Raw genomic sequence first — 18,139 nt, 5'->3', positions numbered from 1 at the left:
GAATGTGATTTTTTTCTTTAAGTTCCATGGAATAGGTTTGTTTCAGTGAAGATCATTCCTAATTCAGTGTTCTGTTTCAGCTCTGAAACTGCTTTTATGGGACTCTTGTTGGGGTGCTTTTAAGTTCTGCTTGCAAATAATTGAAGATTGAGTCATATCAGTGTTACAGCCATGGTTAATTTTTTAATTTATTTAGCTTATTTTATGCAGTGCATGATCAGGTATTGAGAAAACTGTGGATTTCATTTAATGAAAATATTCCTGAACAGATGGAGACTTTTTACTTTTCTATTGTAAATTGTAGCAGAATATTCAAAAAGTAGCAGAGCAAGTCATTTTAGGATTGTATTTTAAACACCATTTTAACAATTACCATGGAATTTATGCAACTTCAGTGATATGACAAATCATTTTGTTTCATTATCTGTAAGTCCCTAAAGTGCTGAAGTACAGCGTTCTGTCTGTGACTGTCATGGTTGAAACAACACATTTGTCAAAGGAGTTATCAGCAATTGCTGCACTATCTGTGAACGTAAAAATACACAATTGCACCCAATTCCACTACTACACACAGCTATTGCCTCTTAAATGAACAAAGTTCTGTTTCCTATTTTCACTGGACATGTGTGTTTTATCCGCTATATGCAGCAGTGAGTGCAAACATACGGAATGGTTTTGTTAACATCACTACAGCCCACCTGATTTATTCTCTCTGGTCACAGAACTGCTCCATATATTTCACACAGTCCTACTGAGAGTACCCAGGGAAGCAGGCCCCAGTTGTGACAATCCCAACTGCTCCTTAGTGTGTGTACTTTGAATAATAATAATATTGCTGTCAGAAGCATATACGTTTTGTTCAGCCAACTGCAGAAGGTGATTTTCTGTGAAAGCTCAAATGTAGGAGAATAGTGCCAGAAAAAGTAATTTAAAGATCTATCTTGGTTTGTTATATAAACTGGTAATTTCTCCCTGCAACATATAAATTCATACAGGACTAAGATGGAAAGTTCTTTCAGGCCTAACCTTGTTATTGTATCTCTAAATTATTGCCTACCTAATTACTACCCCTATCAAATCCCAAGCCACCAACAGAACAGAGTCCGAATGTCATAATGTTGGTGAAGTCAAAGTAGTGAATATCTTTTGTGACTAAGGGGTTTAGCTGAGTAGCAGAAAATACTTCTGGCTGCTGGCTCACTGTGGAAAGACAGAGTAGTTTGCGCAGAGTACCATATTAAATTGTGATGTGCACCAGCTGTTCTGAAATGCAAGGATACTGAGGGGCATGTTTGTGCCACCTACCCAAAACTGCTACAGGCACCTAACAAATGCATACCAGGGCTTGTGATGGTACAGGCACTCAAGTTCTGTATATATTCGGGGAAGAGAGGCAGGCATTTCTAGAGGGTAGTCTGAAACGCCAGATTGTATGCTGATGATAAACAGAATGAGTGCTCCTGTTTCTTCCCTTCATCTCAGACCCCAAATATATTTAACTGTACGGTTCTGTCAGGGACAAGAAAAGAGGTAGGACCATTGGCTTTGAGACTGAAACATGATTGTGCCTTGCTCATGACTTGAGAGTACAGGACTGTTAGTAATAAACCATTTCAGGGAAGTACTTGCTATATCTTTCTTGCAAGAGAGTTTCAAACTGCTGAAAACATGATCTGACAAATTCTGTATTTCAGAACATAATAATTAGGAGTCATTATGTAAAGACAAATGGCTTCCTCATCTTGGTATGGCTGTATCATAATACAAACATATAAGCAAAAAAACCACTTGAATTTATCCTTCCCATTTTTTCTGCAGGTAAATCTGACATAAGGTTAGTTTTCATTAGTAATTAGTATTTTTGATTATAAGCAGTTACATTCATATTTCTCAGATTGATTACACTGGATCACTGTTTCGTATTGTATGTTAGTCTTTTATTGATATTCAGTAATCAGAGATTTTCAGATTTTAGATGAAAGTACAGGAGGAAAACCGTTACGGTTATAAAGCGAGTAGAAGTTTGGCAGTTCAGAGCACTAAGGGGTAAACTAGGCATTTCTTTTTCTTTCTGTGGCTTTTACATCAATGCATGGATTTTTCTGTAAGTTTTGAGAATACTTAAAAAATAGTTGTGCTGTTGTGTTTCTCCATGTATAAAGAGTTAATAGTCCTTCTCAAGATCTTTGCTAAATGAGGGTTACAAGTTACAGATGTGGTTTAGAACTATTGATGACTGCAAGTAAAAGATTAAGATAGGATTTTTAAAGTAATTTGGAGCTCATTTTTTAGATGACTTACTGATGTGTTTTCTTAACGTTGAAGTGCACGTTTCTGGTAATGTGTCTACATTTTTAGAGTTTCCATGCTCTCCTTTGCTCTTGTTTTAGGAAAGCAGTGTATGGGGCTCGTGGATCTGGATCGGGCGTGGGCTGCAGAAGAACATAACTACTCTGTCCAAGTTATATCTATGGAGCCAGAGAGTTGTTCTCCAAAGAACAATATGTTTGTGGGTATCCCTACTTAGAGTGTGAAACTTGCATTTGATTTGAATTTGAACATAAATCTTCAGTGCATAACGACATCCAGCAGATACAAGCATAGCTGGGAACCAGACGTCACACATCTTGAACCCATTGCATTCGGAAAAGGAAGCAGCATAAAAAGGCTTAGAAGGTGAACTGCATGCAAAGCATCACAAACTGTACTTTTAATGTGCCATTAAGCAACTTTTGGTTCTCTTACTGAGAAGTTTCTGGTTCTAACGACTGTGCATGGAATCACAGCCATCTGTAAAGGTTTAGAAAAACGTTGCTCTCATTGGAAGGAAGGTGATTTCCTTTTTACTAAAGCTGTCTTGTCTGCTTCAAAATCACATTCATGGTCAAAACTGTGTTTGTGTTCATAAGCAGAGCAGTTACAGCCAATAATATGGATCATTAGAGAAACAGAAAAGGTAAAATTTATGGTGTCGGTGAAGAAGGCTGTGCAACAGATAGGGGCTTGACTTTGCTAAAGAATTCTGTACTACTGTAGGAAGATTATTTTAATAAAAGTTCATCAGAATACTTTGTGCATCATTCTGATTATCAAAAATGTGTTCTAATTTACCAGTCTTTTTTAAAAGACTTAAAAATTATCTTTAATATTACACAAGGAGTCTGTAACTAGGCATTTGAAAGTGTTTAGTGAAAGAAAGCAAACCCCTAATTATCCATTGACCAGATAGTGGGAGCTAAGGATGATGTCAGCAAATGGATACTTCACTGCCACCTCTGCTAATTGAAGTGTATTGCTTCCCATTCTTAAGAAGCTTGCTGTCAGAAGAAATTTTTAAGGACAGTTCATGTGTCTGTATACATAATCATCATTGATTTTCAAATTCAGTTTAAAATTTGCATAAAATTGCAGTTGTGGAACCATTTAAAAAGATCAACTGCAGTCATGTTATTGTAAATTGAAAATGGTCTGTGCTCTGATTAGTGGGTGGTTTTCTACCCTAATTTTAAATCATCTGTTGACACGAACACAGTGAAAAATAGTTTCTAATGAGATTTTTACTGCATATTTATGGGTTTGATACATTTATCAGTTCTGCCATGGATTAATTTAAATATATCTGAAGTTTGGGCAGTGTGAACATGCCTTCAGTTCATGTGGCAGACAATGACAAACAATATATACTGGAGGGGAAAAAAGGATCCTGAAATACTTTGTTCTTTGCAAAACATATCTCTGAAAGGTCTAAGTACTTGAGTTTTCTTTGATGTGAAGACTGAAGGAAGCTGCACACTTATTTGGAAGCACCTGTGAGCTTGTAGGTATGAATTCATAACTTGAGCCCGATTTCTTCAGTAGATAGTGATGGAGTACTTTTTCTGCAACTCGTTATAGTTACAGGAATAACTGGAGTTTGGAAGAATATATAGCAAATATAAAATAGATGGCAGTACCAATTGCTCCAGAATTTTCTCTCATACTTGCCCAAAGATAAATCCATTCTTAAGATAGCAGTGTGTCGTTTGAACATTATTCATGTTAAATCACTTCGTTTAGAACTTCAGATACTATGTCTGGAGTGAGAAAATGTCTCTTCACTGCCTTTTTGTGCTGAAGGAAGAATTCGTCAAGGTGAGACACTGATGGAAGCTTTGATGGTGTTTACAGTTTACAGTAAGGATTTTCACAATGCTGTGCTCCAGGCAATGGCTACTAATATGAGTATTTTAATTATGGTGATGGTGAATATTTGGCATTGGTCTGATATTATATGATAATAAATAACTTTCAGTAGAGCAAAAATCCGTACTGTTGCATGCTTCAAAATTTCTGCAATATCTGTCACAATAGTCAGTAATAGTTTTTGGATCTGCCAGAAAAGGAGAAGGAATACATCTGACGTGTGCCACAGGGAGCATGTGTGCCACTGAATAAAAGATAAAAATGGCTTTTTAAACAGGCAAACCCAGTATTTCTTGGAAACAGAAGTGGAGAAGGAGTCTTATTTGGACAGATGTCCAAGACGTTATTGGGTACTTAGCACAGTCAGGAAAAATATCTGAAGTCACACAAGATTCCAAATACCAATCTCTGTTTCACTTGTTTTGGTTTTTTTTTTTTTTTCCCATTTTTTAAAGTACCTGTTTTCATGTTAATAATTTAGTTTCCCACAGCTGTTGCTTATTTGTGAGTCAAGTAAATTATTTTCTATCTGCCACCTCACAGAACTGGGCTTCATAAGAATAATTTTATAGAAGCAGAGGAGAAAACCTGCAAAACTAGTTCTGTGTTTATACACATCATGACATCCTATTTTTCTTGGATAAGCCAAATTACGGAAAGTGAGTTTGTGACTCTTTTCCCCCCCCACCCAGAGGTCAAGGGTATTTTGATGATATCTCATAGTATGCATCATCTTGATGGCTTACAGGATAGTGAGACTGCATCTCATTTATAATACTGCTTCATGACCTTGGCACTGTTGGAATCAGTGGGCTCTGGTTTCTTTTCTTCTCAGGAGAACAGAATCTTCCTCGTGTCTCAGGATGGAGTTACCTTACTATGAATAGTAAAACGTGAACTATAGTTGAGGTGAGCTGATGTTTTGTTTATTGAAAGGTGAAGAGAAACAGATAAAAAAAGCATAAAAAGGAGAAGATACTTTTAACAGCTGATGATGAGCTAATCTACCACAGATTAAAGTGTCACTCTGTGCCGTGTACTTACCTCTAGAAATGTGATCTCAATTACATTATTTTTTTGTTACGTTAATTTTTTTAGATGTTTCTATATACATAAATAGTTATGGAATTAATAGAGCCTAGAATTCCATAAACAAGGTGACTAAACAACTCTTGTTCTTCTAGCAGCTTGTTATGCAAGGAGCTAGCTAGATCTCCAAGATGCAGACCTAAATACTATTTGTGTTTCTTATATGTCTTGCCCCACTGGGACCAGCTGTAAAGCGAACAAAATGTTTCCTAACATAGTCATAATTTTCTATTGTCTTGTTAGTCTTCTTTTATGTTACCCTTGTAGCCAGTAATGATGGAAGAAGGTATATTTGTAACAGGAAACGTAACCAAACTGAACTGAGCTCCTGTGTGTGTTAGTCACCTCTGTGTACATGCAGCTTTATTTTTGTTCTTTCATTTTTGTCTTTATCGTGTTAATTATCTGCTTCCTCAGTCCTGTTTCAAGAGGTGTTAGTATTGCCTTATTTAGGGCAGGGGTAGTCAAGGGAGATTTCTGGTAGGTGCATTGGGCCCCCTTCTGTTTTCTGTGGTTTGATCTTAATAAAATTTGAGATGATAGTATTACTCTGCTAAACCGATCTATTGCCTTTTTTAAAAAAATGAAAATTACATTGAACATTCTTACAAAGATACATATAAAATTATTGATTTGTGGGGCTGCCATAAATTTGAGGCTGATGTTTTCTGTTTCTGATTATTGCTTGACTTTTTTTTTTTTTTTTAACCTACCTAGTGGATCTGTCATTGGAAAAGACAGTGATAATAATCCGAAATGTATTTTTAAATATCTGTCTTCCTAGGTGAAATGCTATGCCAGGTATTCTCATTGAACGAAAATTTTAAAAAACTTTCATGGTCAAGTATGTACACAAATAAGTTTGAGCTTTAAGTAACCTGCAGTGAAATGGCACACAGCTGATCTTATAATGAGATTATATGGATACTAGTTTGGCTAGACACTGTCAGCTGCAGCTATTTTCTGTCAAGATTTCGCTTTAGGGTTAGTAATTTACCCTTTCCATGAATATATATGTATATTTAAAGAGTATTGAGCTAGAAGAGCATTGCTTAAGAAAAGGTAACTGAACAGCAAAGTGTTGGTTTCAGTCTTACTGTTTGGTTGCTTAGTTGTCAGCAGAAAGGCAGGCGCAACATTTACCTTTAAGCCTATGCAAGTACTACTCATAGTGGTTTTGCCTGGGAGCATTTGCCATAGCAAACTCCTGATGTACAATCTCAGTCTTAAGTTCTTGTGATTTTATCACTCCTTTCTTTTTTTTTTAAAGGGAAAATCTAGACCTGTCTATATGTCTAGTGTCAAAAGTGTTACTTACAGAGCTCTTGAATAAAATGAAGAAAACCTCAGAACTTTCCACACTCAAGACTTGCACTTAAATTACCTGGCTGTCGTGCTTTTGGTTCAGTAGCTTGTCCTTAGCAAGTTTCAGCTCATTACAACTATTATTAAACGGAATTAAATTTCCTAAGTTAATATATTGAGATTGTATGCAAACAGTAAAACTGAAACCAAATTAATTTTCTCTTTACTTGTGGCTTTTGTTTACTCAGGGATTAAATGAATAATGATGTGTCGTGCTTTGCACTCTTCTCCTCAAAGTGAATTTAGGAAATACCTGTATTTTCAAAATTCCCCTGATGAGCCTCATATGTAAGGAAGAATGTTTAGGAGAATTTTATAACAACAATCACTCAGGTCATTTCTGAGTGAAAACAGAAGAGTTTTAAAACTTTTTATGTCTCAGGTTGGTATATTTCCTAAGTTGTAACTCAAAACTATTTTACTTAAATGTTTTAATTTTTTGTATGATTTTTTTTTTAAAGGTGCCAGTGGAAATGTTCATTTTATGTGAAGAGAATGATATTATTTGATTATTCTTGATTAAGTAATCACTGATTCTAGACATTAAATTATTGACTAACTATGCTTTTTCGCCTTTAGACTCTATTTTACCTGAATGTTGGCTGACCTTTCATAGGTTTGCACAGCATCAGCTGTGATGGAGCCCTTGAAACAGGTTTGTTAAATGATACAGCTTTACTAATATTGAATATATCTACTAATTTTAGTGCTAATTTATTAAAAAAAAAATAAATTTCCAGTATCTTCAACAAATACGAACCTGTTCTGTGAATTGAAATGTACCTGTACTGCTTCAGCAATTTTAGTGTCACATTCCTTGTGATAAAGTTGTCATTCTTACTTGATTGAAAGATTGCCCTTGAGCTGTAAGAATTAGAAGAGCGGTTACTCAGGATACATGAGGGTTGAAATCACAGCTGCACTGAAGATGACAGTCTCTTTGTGATACTGAGGACAACAAGTTTTAGTCCCTGACTTTCAAATACATGAAACATCACTAATTATTTTTGTGTATTGAACACCTTCTTTGTTTAGACTCCATTGTTGTGGGTATTTGAAAAGTTTTAAGGGGCTTCTATTTTAAAAACATCTTGAGTTGGCTTTGAATGTAAATATTAATCTTTCTGGGGGTGTTAAATTTATCTTTTGAGAGGTTGAGTGAGACTTGGCTAATAGAGTCTGTAATACCATATTGGTGTTCTGACCTCCATGAAAAGCTCTTGGAACTGTTTTAGTCTTCTGCGGTTCTCTAGGTTGCCACAGTAGGCACGCACACAGCCAAATGGAAAATGGGTGTGGAATACAGAGCTAGAACAAAAAAATATCTGGGGTGAGATCTTTATACTTTCCCAGAGAGATACAGCTGGAATTTGCCGAGTGGAGCAAACATGCAAGTGAGACAAGTCATGGAGTATGCAAGTACCAAAGCATAACAATGCAGTGATATCCCTGAGAGGTGTCCGGTGTGTGCCCAGTGCCATAGGAAACACACAATGGAGACTTGATCCTTTAAGCACTAAGGAAGCATTTCATAAGCAAGTTGTAAAATCCTGCACCTGTATATGGCACAACCATATGTAAGATGTATTGCAACCCAATTTTACTGGATTCACTGGGAAAATCATGTAAAATGTTTACACTACCTGTTGATCAAAATGCATAGATAAACGACCTGCAGAGAAGGACCATTACTGTTTCTCACTTAACAAATCTGAAGGTTGAAAGATGTGGTACCATTTGTTCTCCTTTTTTAGATCTGCTGTTCCTACACGCTTCTCTACCACCTGTGGTTTTGTTAGTTTGAGCAAGTACATTGAAGTGTAGAAATAATGTATTGCTGATCATATTACTGCTGATACTGCTTTGTGTTTTATTATCCCTTATTTTCCATGGATGTCTTTTTATCTTTGGAATCCTTTCATCAACACTAGTACCCAATATGGTATTTGTGTATTGGTGAGGATTGAGTTACATTTCTTGAAGCTTAGAAAAAAAAATCACAAAACTCTGTTCTGTCTGCCTTTGGAATCAGAGTGTAATTCAGTAAGTGGTGGAGTCAGGAGCATCTTACATATATGAGAACTAAAATAATGTCAATAATTATGTTGTTGTTATGTGATCATGAAATTTGGATAAACTAGCACTTGGCTAGTTGCAAATAGATTGGAAATAGATGTGGTACGCAGAAAAAAGGCATTTGTGCTTCTTAGCTATGTTGGCTTCATATGCCACAGCCAAAGTCTAATTTCAGAAACTGGTGTTAATATTTTGTGCACTTTAATCCATCAAAGACATTAATTGGCTTTAAAATTTGTATGCTTTTGTCATTCCTAAGTAATTGTCATTTTATCTTTCTGTTAGTGTGCTGTTACAGCTTCGGGTTTTCTTGGTTGATGACGCCAGCCAGCTCTCTCAGTACTCTCAGATGTGTCTGATCCGCTCCTATGTATGAGTTAGGGAACTGCATCCAAGGTGGGGGAAACTGGTTGTGGCTTTGGCATGATGGGAAATGTTAAACATGGAGGAAATGGGCAAGTTTCCTTGCTTATGAAATAAACATGAACAAGTCTAAAATTACCTTTTCATTTACTGGTTTAAAAAAAAAAAAAGTCACACAGTAACTACTTCGCTAAGGAACATCTGAGTTTTATCAGATGTTTTAGCCTAATATTTTCAAGACAGCCAGGGTACTTTTGGTGCAGGCATGTGGAGAGGAACAGTGGGGTGTAAATGTGGAAAGGGAAGGGTGAGTTGAATGGAGGATGGTTATTTGACATACTGCAGCTGTGGAACTCACTCCCTCTAGCAATTTTCTTTCCCTACCCACTCCCATATGTTTGTGGAGACGTTTTTCATCTGGTATTTCCTGGACTGTGGACCATTCTGGGTTATCTATGGCTGTTTGAATTGATAGATGTAAGAGCTGCTTATGTGTGTTTTGTGACAAGCTCACCTACTATTTGGTTGCATTCAGTCTATATAGAAATATATATTAAAATAAGCATATAGTGAGGAAAACCATGCAGGTGATTTTAATAGCTTGTATACAAAGAATCCTATTATTTTGCAAAGATACAAAAAAATATGGAAGTGGTGATCTGGGATAAAATAACCAACTTAGTATAGAACTCTGGGGGATGCCAGTAAGTTTGCAGACTTAAAGGTAAGTGATCATGTTTACAATGTGCATGTTTCTTTGTGGCATCGGTATTTAGCCAGTGGAATTCCCCATGACATTACTATCATTGAGCCAGGTTTTAAATCAGGGTTTTGAACAGTGACTTTTAAAATAAGGATAATGAAGTTACCCATTGTTAAAATAGATGATAGGGAAGGATCATGGGGGATGGAAGCCTCATGTTTTAGATCTTAGGCCAAGAACTCTGAGCCAACTGCTGTTCATTAAAAAGATTGTTGCTCCTTTTTCAGAAGCCTCCAGTCTGGACCACTGCTGGCAACCAAAAAAATCAGAGTTCTGATTCACTTGCAAATCACAGGCGCCTTCCCTTAATTGAGGTCTGCAGTGGCTGACTTCATAAAATTAACTTTTGTTCGGTTTTATTCCTCAACTGCTAAAAGGCTGTTGAACTGCATAGCTTCTGGTTACTATGGTTTTTGTCCAACTAACATTATTTTTCATGTACTTCAGCATAAACGGTAGATTTGTTTCATGAATAGATACCCATTTTCATACCCCTGCTGTGTTACAGTTCCTGAGCTATAATATATATTGCTCCTTGGATGATGACATAATGAGCTTGTAATAACTCCTGGTGTGTTTTATTGACATTACTTTTGTAGACAAAATCGCATCAGCTGTGGACTATGCATATTGCCGAAGAGGCCAGTGGTTATAGTAGGTGTGTGTAATTTTGCACATTGCTTTTGCATGCTTTTAGTTAGTTTTGCAGAAATAGCTAATGTTTGGCACCCATGAAGGTTGTTTTTAATCATCTGGCATATTCACATTCAAATACCTGTTTAATGCGGTCACCAACTATAGAAATAGTTAAACAATACTGTAAATGGACATGTTTTCTTTGTTGGGATGATTACTGACACATTGAGTTCTTTTCGTTAAGTAATTTGACCGCAAACATCTCTTTGCTTTAGAAAAAGAAGAGGAAAAAAGCTCTGGCAAATAGATGTTTCCCTCAGTTTTCATATTTGCAGTGCTTAGATAGGGAGATATAATTAGAATTTCAGGATAAATTACACAAAGTATTGGATGAAAATCAAGACTAAAATAAACATTCAATTCCTCTTTTTTGCATTTGACCATTACACACAAACATTTGGTTATAAATAGATACCTCATTCATGTTGGAGTAACATTTCATGTTCAAAGTAGGATTCTGGAAAAGAAAATCTTTTAAAAAGTGATTTAAAGCAATTATGCAATTTGAATCCTTTAGTTATTTTATGAATTTTTATTACAATTGGATTACTCTTGTATGCTCTGTAATGAATACCAAAAAGCCCTCTAAATAAAACATGTTCTAACTGAATAATCCTGAGAGAATTTGAAACTGCTGTTGGTTTTAGCTCTTGATAATCTTACGTTAGCAGGATATCTCTATACCGTTGGTATACACAATAGCTACCTGTACAAGGATAAATACCATTGATATGTATACTGTCAACCTGACAGACATAAATCATCTAATTTGATGTTAGCACTTACCTTGCTTGAAAGAAGTGGGAGCATTCAAGTTCTGAGGATAACACAGCACCATTCTGTGTCTAGCAACTTTATTGAGAATTTGCTGGTGTTTCTAGAGATCGTTAGAAGGTATAGTTTGGAATTAAGTTTTCCAAGATAATCAGTCTTACACATCTAATCTTGAAGAATGTTAGTGTGTTTCTCAAGGTCATTTGTTAACCATGGAAAATGTAGGCACACGCAAGCACACAAGTGCTGTGACTTGTTGACTACCTTCATCTTCGGAGAAGAGTTGACACAGTGCAGAAGGCAGTTAGGCACAGTTTGTTGCTATTGCTCTCGGGCTTGTTTTGAACAGTAACACTTCAGGCCTGGGTGATCAAGTCCACTAGACTCATACCTTACTTAAAGCACAGCAGGTTTTCTCTAAGTGGAAGTGCTGCCTGTCTCTCTGAATTGTATGCACCTTCCACATGCTGAGAAAGAGTAGAAAATACCTTTCTTTACTCAGTCATTTTCTGGTTTGAACAAGGAAATCAAAGCTGAAGGTGACAACCATGAAGCCAAATGGGAAGAAATGACCAAAAGCAGCAAATGCCGGGAGGTGCTAGTTTAATTCTAAGCTACACTCCAGACCTTGTTGTGCTGTCACTGTGTGAAGAGCGAGAAAAATCAGTCAGGCTTTGACATGCAGAAGGAATCCATAGAAATTTCTATGATGTGTCTGTTTAATGAAACATGTCCCTAGTGCACATTGATGTGATGTTCTTTGGGACGGCATATAGAGAGTTGCCCTGCAAGCGTGCGCACCTGACTTTTTCTTCATGTTGGTAATGCTATTGATGTTGGGGAAATGATTAATTAACTAAATGAACTAAAAGTTCAGTACAACAGGGTTTGGGTTCAAATGTTTGTTTGAATCCCAAAATCATAAGCTTCTGAAAACCAAGAACCAGAGATTAGCATCTTCAAACAAATCTGATCCTTTAAGTGGGCTTCCTTTGATTGCTTCCTGATTTAACATGTTTACAATTTATTCCTTTTTCCCTGTATGATTATTGCCTTCAGTTTCAGTAAAAGTAGAAACTGAGTACAATGCAATCTTGACAATCTCATTTTCTGATGGGCAGCTGACATTCTTGAACTGTGCTGAAAGGAAAAATGACACCACACTTACCTGTAGAGTTTCCCTCGCTCTTTGAGAGCTGACAGTTTGTCAGTTTAAAGGTGCAGCTTTTATACTATTCAGATTATTTCAAAATATTTTAGAGCAGTTCAGGCTATGGTTCTTGAAAGAAGGGAGAACTTCTTATAGACACTTTCCTGTCTGTCTTTTCAACTCTAATACTTCCCATACTTGACCAAGCATAGTCATCAGTTATGGTTATTTATGTATTGGAACTGAAAAGACAGGAATAAAATGTGCTTCCTGAAATATGACAGGAACCAACTTATCCCCTTTGTCCTAGTTCAGTCTTCTATCTATCTATAGAACTGTTCATTAATTCTGTTACCTGTGGATTCTGTTATTTAAAGCTTTGCAGGTCCCATTTAAAATTTGGACTGTTTTTCATTTATCATAGAACATTGCAATACTGTCTGCAAACCAGTTTTGAAAAATTGTCAGCAGCTTTACTGCAGTCTTTTTCTTAGGTTTCTCCTCTCTTTTCATGCTAGCTGTTACAATTTGTTGCCTGTCCCTGAACTTTTCTCATTTTTTCTCCAGCAGAGTATCTTAATTACTGATGGAAAAAGCTTCTAGTCTGGTGCTCCTGGGCCATCTCAGCCAGGAACCATTGTATGTCTCTACATTGTGAAAATCACAATTCAGGAGAATTCTGGTTTATTTCAACAGTTCAGGCATGTGCCACATTGCATTTTAAAATGGAATCCTAAATCTGTTGTGTTCTCTCAAAAGATATCAATGAAAACCCATGGAAGTCTTTAGGATTGTTATTTGGGCTTACTGGTTCAGAATGTACAACTTCAAGGAGAACATAGTACAAAATAAAATTGAATGTTGCTGCTTTGCTTTAGCAGAATATAGAAGAATCAGTAACTGTCTACCAAAACCTGTAGATAACCCTGAAACTGCTTAATTTCCTTTCATACTGAGCACTTAAACCCATCTTAAATCTTTTCATCCTCTTGTCTCTCCACAATGTATTCTGATGTGAATTTCATGCACGTTTTAGTCTCTCAAATCCTACCTAATGAAAACCACAAACAAAATCTGTAATGCTGAAGGGCATGAAAAGGCTCCCAGGCAGCTGCCTGTGCAGTAATTGCCATACCAGTCTTGTGCTTTATGTAACTATTACTACACTATACTTCTATGAGATCTTTCCTGGTTTTGACTTAAAACATGCAAAAATTGTTAGTTTGACAGAGGTCAGTCCTGGGTTCAGTTCTGTTTCACATCTTCCATTAATGATCTGGATAAAGGGGCACTGTGTCCCCTCAGCCAAGTCTGCTGATGATACAAAACTGGGAGGAGGGGATGATATGCCAGAGGGTCATGCTGCCATCCAGAGGGACCTCGACAGGCTGGAGCAGTGGGCTGACAAGGACCTCATGCCTTTCAAGGAAATGCCAAGTCCTGCACCTGGGGAGGAACAACCCCATGCACTATATGCTGACAGTTGCCTGGCTGGAAAGCATCTTTGCAGAAGAGAGATGGGGGGTCCTGGTGGACACCAAGATGAGCATGAACCAGCAATGTGGCCTGGCTGCAAAAGCAGCTAATGACATCCTGGGCTGCATTAGGAGGATTGTTGCCAGCTGGCCAAGGGAGGTGATCCTTCCTCTCTACCCAACACTTGGGTGCTGTGTCCAGTTCTGGGCTCCCCAGTACAAAAGAGATACAAAGCTATTGCAGACAGTCCAGCAAAGCGTGTCACTGGCTAAGGTGATTAAGGTACGAGAGCGTCTCTCCTATGAGGAAAAGCTGAGAGAGCTGGGACTGTTTAGCATGGAGAAGAGAAGGCTCAGTGGGGAATTTCATCAACGTGAACAAATATCTGAAATGAAGGTGTAGAGAAGATGGAGCCAGGTGATGTCCAGTGACGAGGCAATGGAGACAAATGGGAGAACCCCATCTGAACATCAGGAACCACTTTGTGAGGGTGACTAAGCACTGGCATAGGTTGCTCCAAGACGTTGTGCAGTCTCCATTCTCAGAGCGATTCAAAAGCTGCCTGGACGTGGTCTGAGTTACCAGCTGTAGGTGACCGTGCTTGAGGAGGGGGTTGAGCCAGATGACCCACAGACATCCCTTCCAATCTCAACCATTCTATGATTCAGTGAAACAGCCATAGAAATAATCCGCTGTCCACACTGTTAGAATTTCTGAAAGTTCTTTCAGACGTTGCAGTTACATAGAGGTAGAACAGAGGAGCTGGGTCAACAATACCATAGCTATATGAAAACTGTCCCTCAGAGCATCCACAGTAAGTTTTCCTGCCTACTAGTCTTCCTTGGTATCTCAGAATGTACTAGGAATTTTCTGTATGTCAAAACAAGATGGAAATTAGGAACGCAATCAATTAGACAAGTCCATTTTCCCCTTGAGAATAGCAATGTAAACTCATGTATATATCTAGTTCCAAGTAATTTATTAGCAAGCAGTACCAGAGGATCCATCTCATTACACAGCTATAGCTCAGCTCAGGCGAGTAAGTTACAGCACCTGATACCAAATGAAATGAAGTGAAAATCAGGACCCAGAGTGATTTATGTATTTTGAGCTAATTTATTCCCTCTTTGCCAGAATTTATGTAGGTTCAGTATGAAAAAAGAAAAACAATCTAAAGGATCAGGTTAAAGTCATGCTTGATCGTTTCTCTCTGGAAAGTCATTGACATAATTTATAATTTATGGGTATGCTGCCCAGACTACCTATATACTTTTATGTGTGTCTGATACTGGCAATGAGCCCGAGGCATGAGGAAAAACAAAGTTACAAAACCTGTGTGATAGTCAAGGCTGATGTCTTAGACTACTGTAAATCATTTCCTTCTGGTTCTGCATCTCCTGGTGTATTTCTTGCTGTAAGGACTGTATTTCATGAGCAGAAACAATTGAATCCATGTTGCACCAGATTGTTTGCTTCTTTTGACCTAAAGACAATTCTGGTAACTTTCTAGGCTGATTTATGGCTGTTCCTTATATGTTAAAATTCATAGCCCAAGTCGTCCTAGCTTGCAGTCTGGGCTTATGAAAGAGAAAACTCACATAAAGTCCACAATTATTTCAGGTAATATACAAAACGGTTGATCTGCTTGATTCAAATCAGTTTATATTAGAACTTTGGTCATAAACGTGTCTTCATGGAGGTATCTTCTGCCTTGTTCTTTTTTTAAAGTTACAGCAGAAACTGTGAGGTTAAGTTTGGTTTTGGCTTACGTAATCATGTTTATTTCATTCTTAACAGCTTTTCTTATGGTTATCCTCTGTGTGATATGTGTGACGCTTTTTCTGGTTTGTTTTCTTTATATTGTCTTTTAGTTATAGCTAGTGTCTGGTGATTTGATTTTTGCTGCTTTTTTTTTTAAAAAAAAAATCTGTCATCAGTCTTTAATACTGTTGAATAGAAGGGGTTTATGCACTTCTAGCCCTTGAAAAAGACCGTACACTCGATTCTGAATGTTGCTGAGTATGTGTATTTTCTTGTCACAGGAGTAATATGTTTTTGATAATTTCCACTCAGGCTAAATGTCTTGCTGGTGCCTCGGTTTTAGTCTCTTCACTGTGACTGCTACGTGTGCGCGCCTGTAGCCCATGGAGGTGATAATGACTTAGGTGACATTATATTGGTGATGTATAGAACAGTTTTCTTGTCTTCAAGTGTTTGGTTTCCTGAGGAAAGGAGACAGCATCGGACATTGGCTGCACGATGTAAAACTGGATGTGAAGAGCTGTAGTACAATCTGCAAAAAGCTGTAGGAGTTGTTTTGGACTCAGTGTATTATTGGAACAGTAGGACCTTGCAAAGATTATGTGGAAAACACTGTTGCAGGAGCATGACTAAGCCAAGCTCCTTAGGAAACTTTGCTGGTTTGTTTTGTTTGCGAGGTTTTCCCAAAGGATGGCTGAACTAGAGCAGTGAATAATGAGAGCTGCTTGGCTGAAACAGCCTGGAGTAAGTAACAGTGATTCTGGTGCATTGTTGGAGGCATTCTGTAAAGTGCTGACAATCTAAGTGCATAAAACAGTTTGTCAAACGTTTATTCAACAGGTTCCTTCTCTTTCTGCCTTTTTCAGGTAGTGCCAGAGGCCATATGTATGTTTTTCTGCTCTACCTGTGGAGGCATTCACAATTGTTTCACTCACCTGCAGAGCTCATCCCAGTTCCACCCTGTTGCCTGCCTGCAAGTGGGGATCAATGTAGTGTAGTTTCCGATTCTGTCCGCAAAAAAAATCTTAACACCATGTATTCCAACAGCTGCATCTCTTTCACTGCTGGCATTGCTGAGAGGTGCCGGGTGTACAAGGCTGGGATTAGGGCAGACAGTTTAGCACCATTTTTTTTAAGTTGGCTTTGCTGTCCCTCACCATCCTGCCCAAGTTGTCTTTTGCATCAGCTGCAGATTTTTCTGCATTCTATGATTGTGTTGCAAGTGAGGCCAAGTAGACTGTCTTCCTAATGGACAGAGTAATGTTCAGTTTGGGGGCTTATCATTGTGATCACCTATGCAAAATACCTTTGGTACAAAAATTGGTTACGTGGACAGTTAGAAATCTGTTTAAAAGGCATAGCAGAAAAGAATACGAAATCTTACTGGCTTTGAAAGGTAAATTATTGTTTATTTATGAGGGAAAATCTTTACGCTGTAATGAAATGCAAGAAACTTCAACACAAATGCTGCTTGTAGTTTTTGAAGAAGGATCAAGTACGTGTGGAAAAAACTTACTGGAAAAAGCAAATCGGTTTGGAATACCTGATGCAGAAAAAGTGTTAGGAAGCTTTTGAATTAGTTTTTCCAAAGCACAGTGTTTATCTGTGCTGAAGATAATTTGATACTACGATGTCTGATAGTTTTGATGACTTTCTTACCCTTTCATGTAGGTTTACTAAGAGGGATGCTGAGTACCAAGATTGATTTAGCTGATTGAGTTGCTGGATTTTCTTGATGCCTCACAGTTTTCTTATGCCTCTTTCTTTCTTGAACTGACAGAGAATGTTACCTAGCATATGATGAAGATAATATTTACTCAATAAATGCTACTTTTAAATATACCGTATATAAAGTTGCTTGAAAAGCAGAATTGCATAGCCCCAGAGGAGAAGTAGTGACATCAAAAGTTTAATAGATAATTTGGACTTGGATTCTTTTCTTCTGTTCCATTTTCCAAGAAGTATACATGTTACATTAGCATCACAAATGCAGAATGATCATGCATGCCATTAACTACAAATCAAGTGTTTTTTACACAGTCATAGTGTGATTTATTGACTTGGAGGGTAGTGTGATATTTATGGTTAACTTCCTTAGCCTCAGTGAGGGTGAAGTATTTAGAAAGGAGGAAGGATGGGTTTGTGGTTTTAAGTATGAAACTGATAAGCAGGAGATCCCTTTCTGTTTTGATGACAGATTATTTTGTGGGAAAATAATTTTCTGTTCCTTAATTTCTGCTTATGTAAATGGAAGATATTTGCAGGAATTATTGCCTGATTCCACTGAATAGATGACATAATGAATTAGTATTTGTAACGTGTTTTAAGACAACAAGGAGGAAGTTAATATTAAAAAAGTGGACTTGAAAGAAGTTACTCGTTTAATGCATCCCTCAAGGAAAATTTACCTGGCAGTAGATTGCCCTGAAAGCAGTATCTTTTAC

At 37.4% G+C, this 18,139-nt stretch overlaps 1 protein-coding gene across 5 annotated transcripts in view; it reads left to right on the top strand.

The window, feature by feature from the left end:
• Nucleotides 1–3,068, top strand: part of GSTCD (glutathione S-transferase C-terminal domain containing) — a 72,864-nt gene extending 69,796 nt beyond the window's left edge. For all 5 annotated transcript variants that reach the window (XM_055797523.1, XM_055797522.1, XM_027787655.2 and 2 more), the window contains one exon: nt 2,391–3,068. In XM_055797523.1, coding sequence (XP_055653498.1) covers nt 2,391–2,527 — 137 coding nt within the window. In that variant the 3' untranslated portion in view covers nt 2,528–3,068. The remainder of the gene's footprint in view (nt 1–2,390) is intronic.
• Nucleotides 3,069–18,139: the final 15,071 nt, after the last annotated feature.

This window comes from Falco peregrinus, chromosome 2, assembly GCF_023634155.1.
Source record: "Falco peregrinus isolate bFalPer1 chromosome 2, bFalPer1.pri, whole genome shotgun sequence".
In the NCBI taxonomy this organism is placed as follows: domain Eukaryota; kingdom Metazoa; phylum Chordata; class Aves; order Falconiformes; family Falconidae; genus Falco; species Falco peregrinus.
Note: the sequence above shows the minus strand (reverse complement) of the source record. Positions and strands in the feature narration are given on the sequence as shown.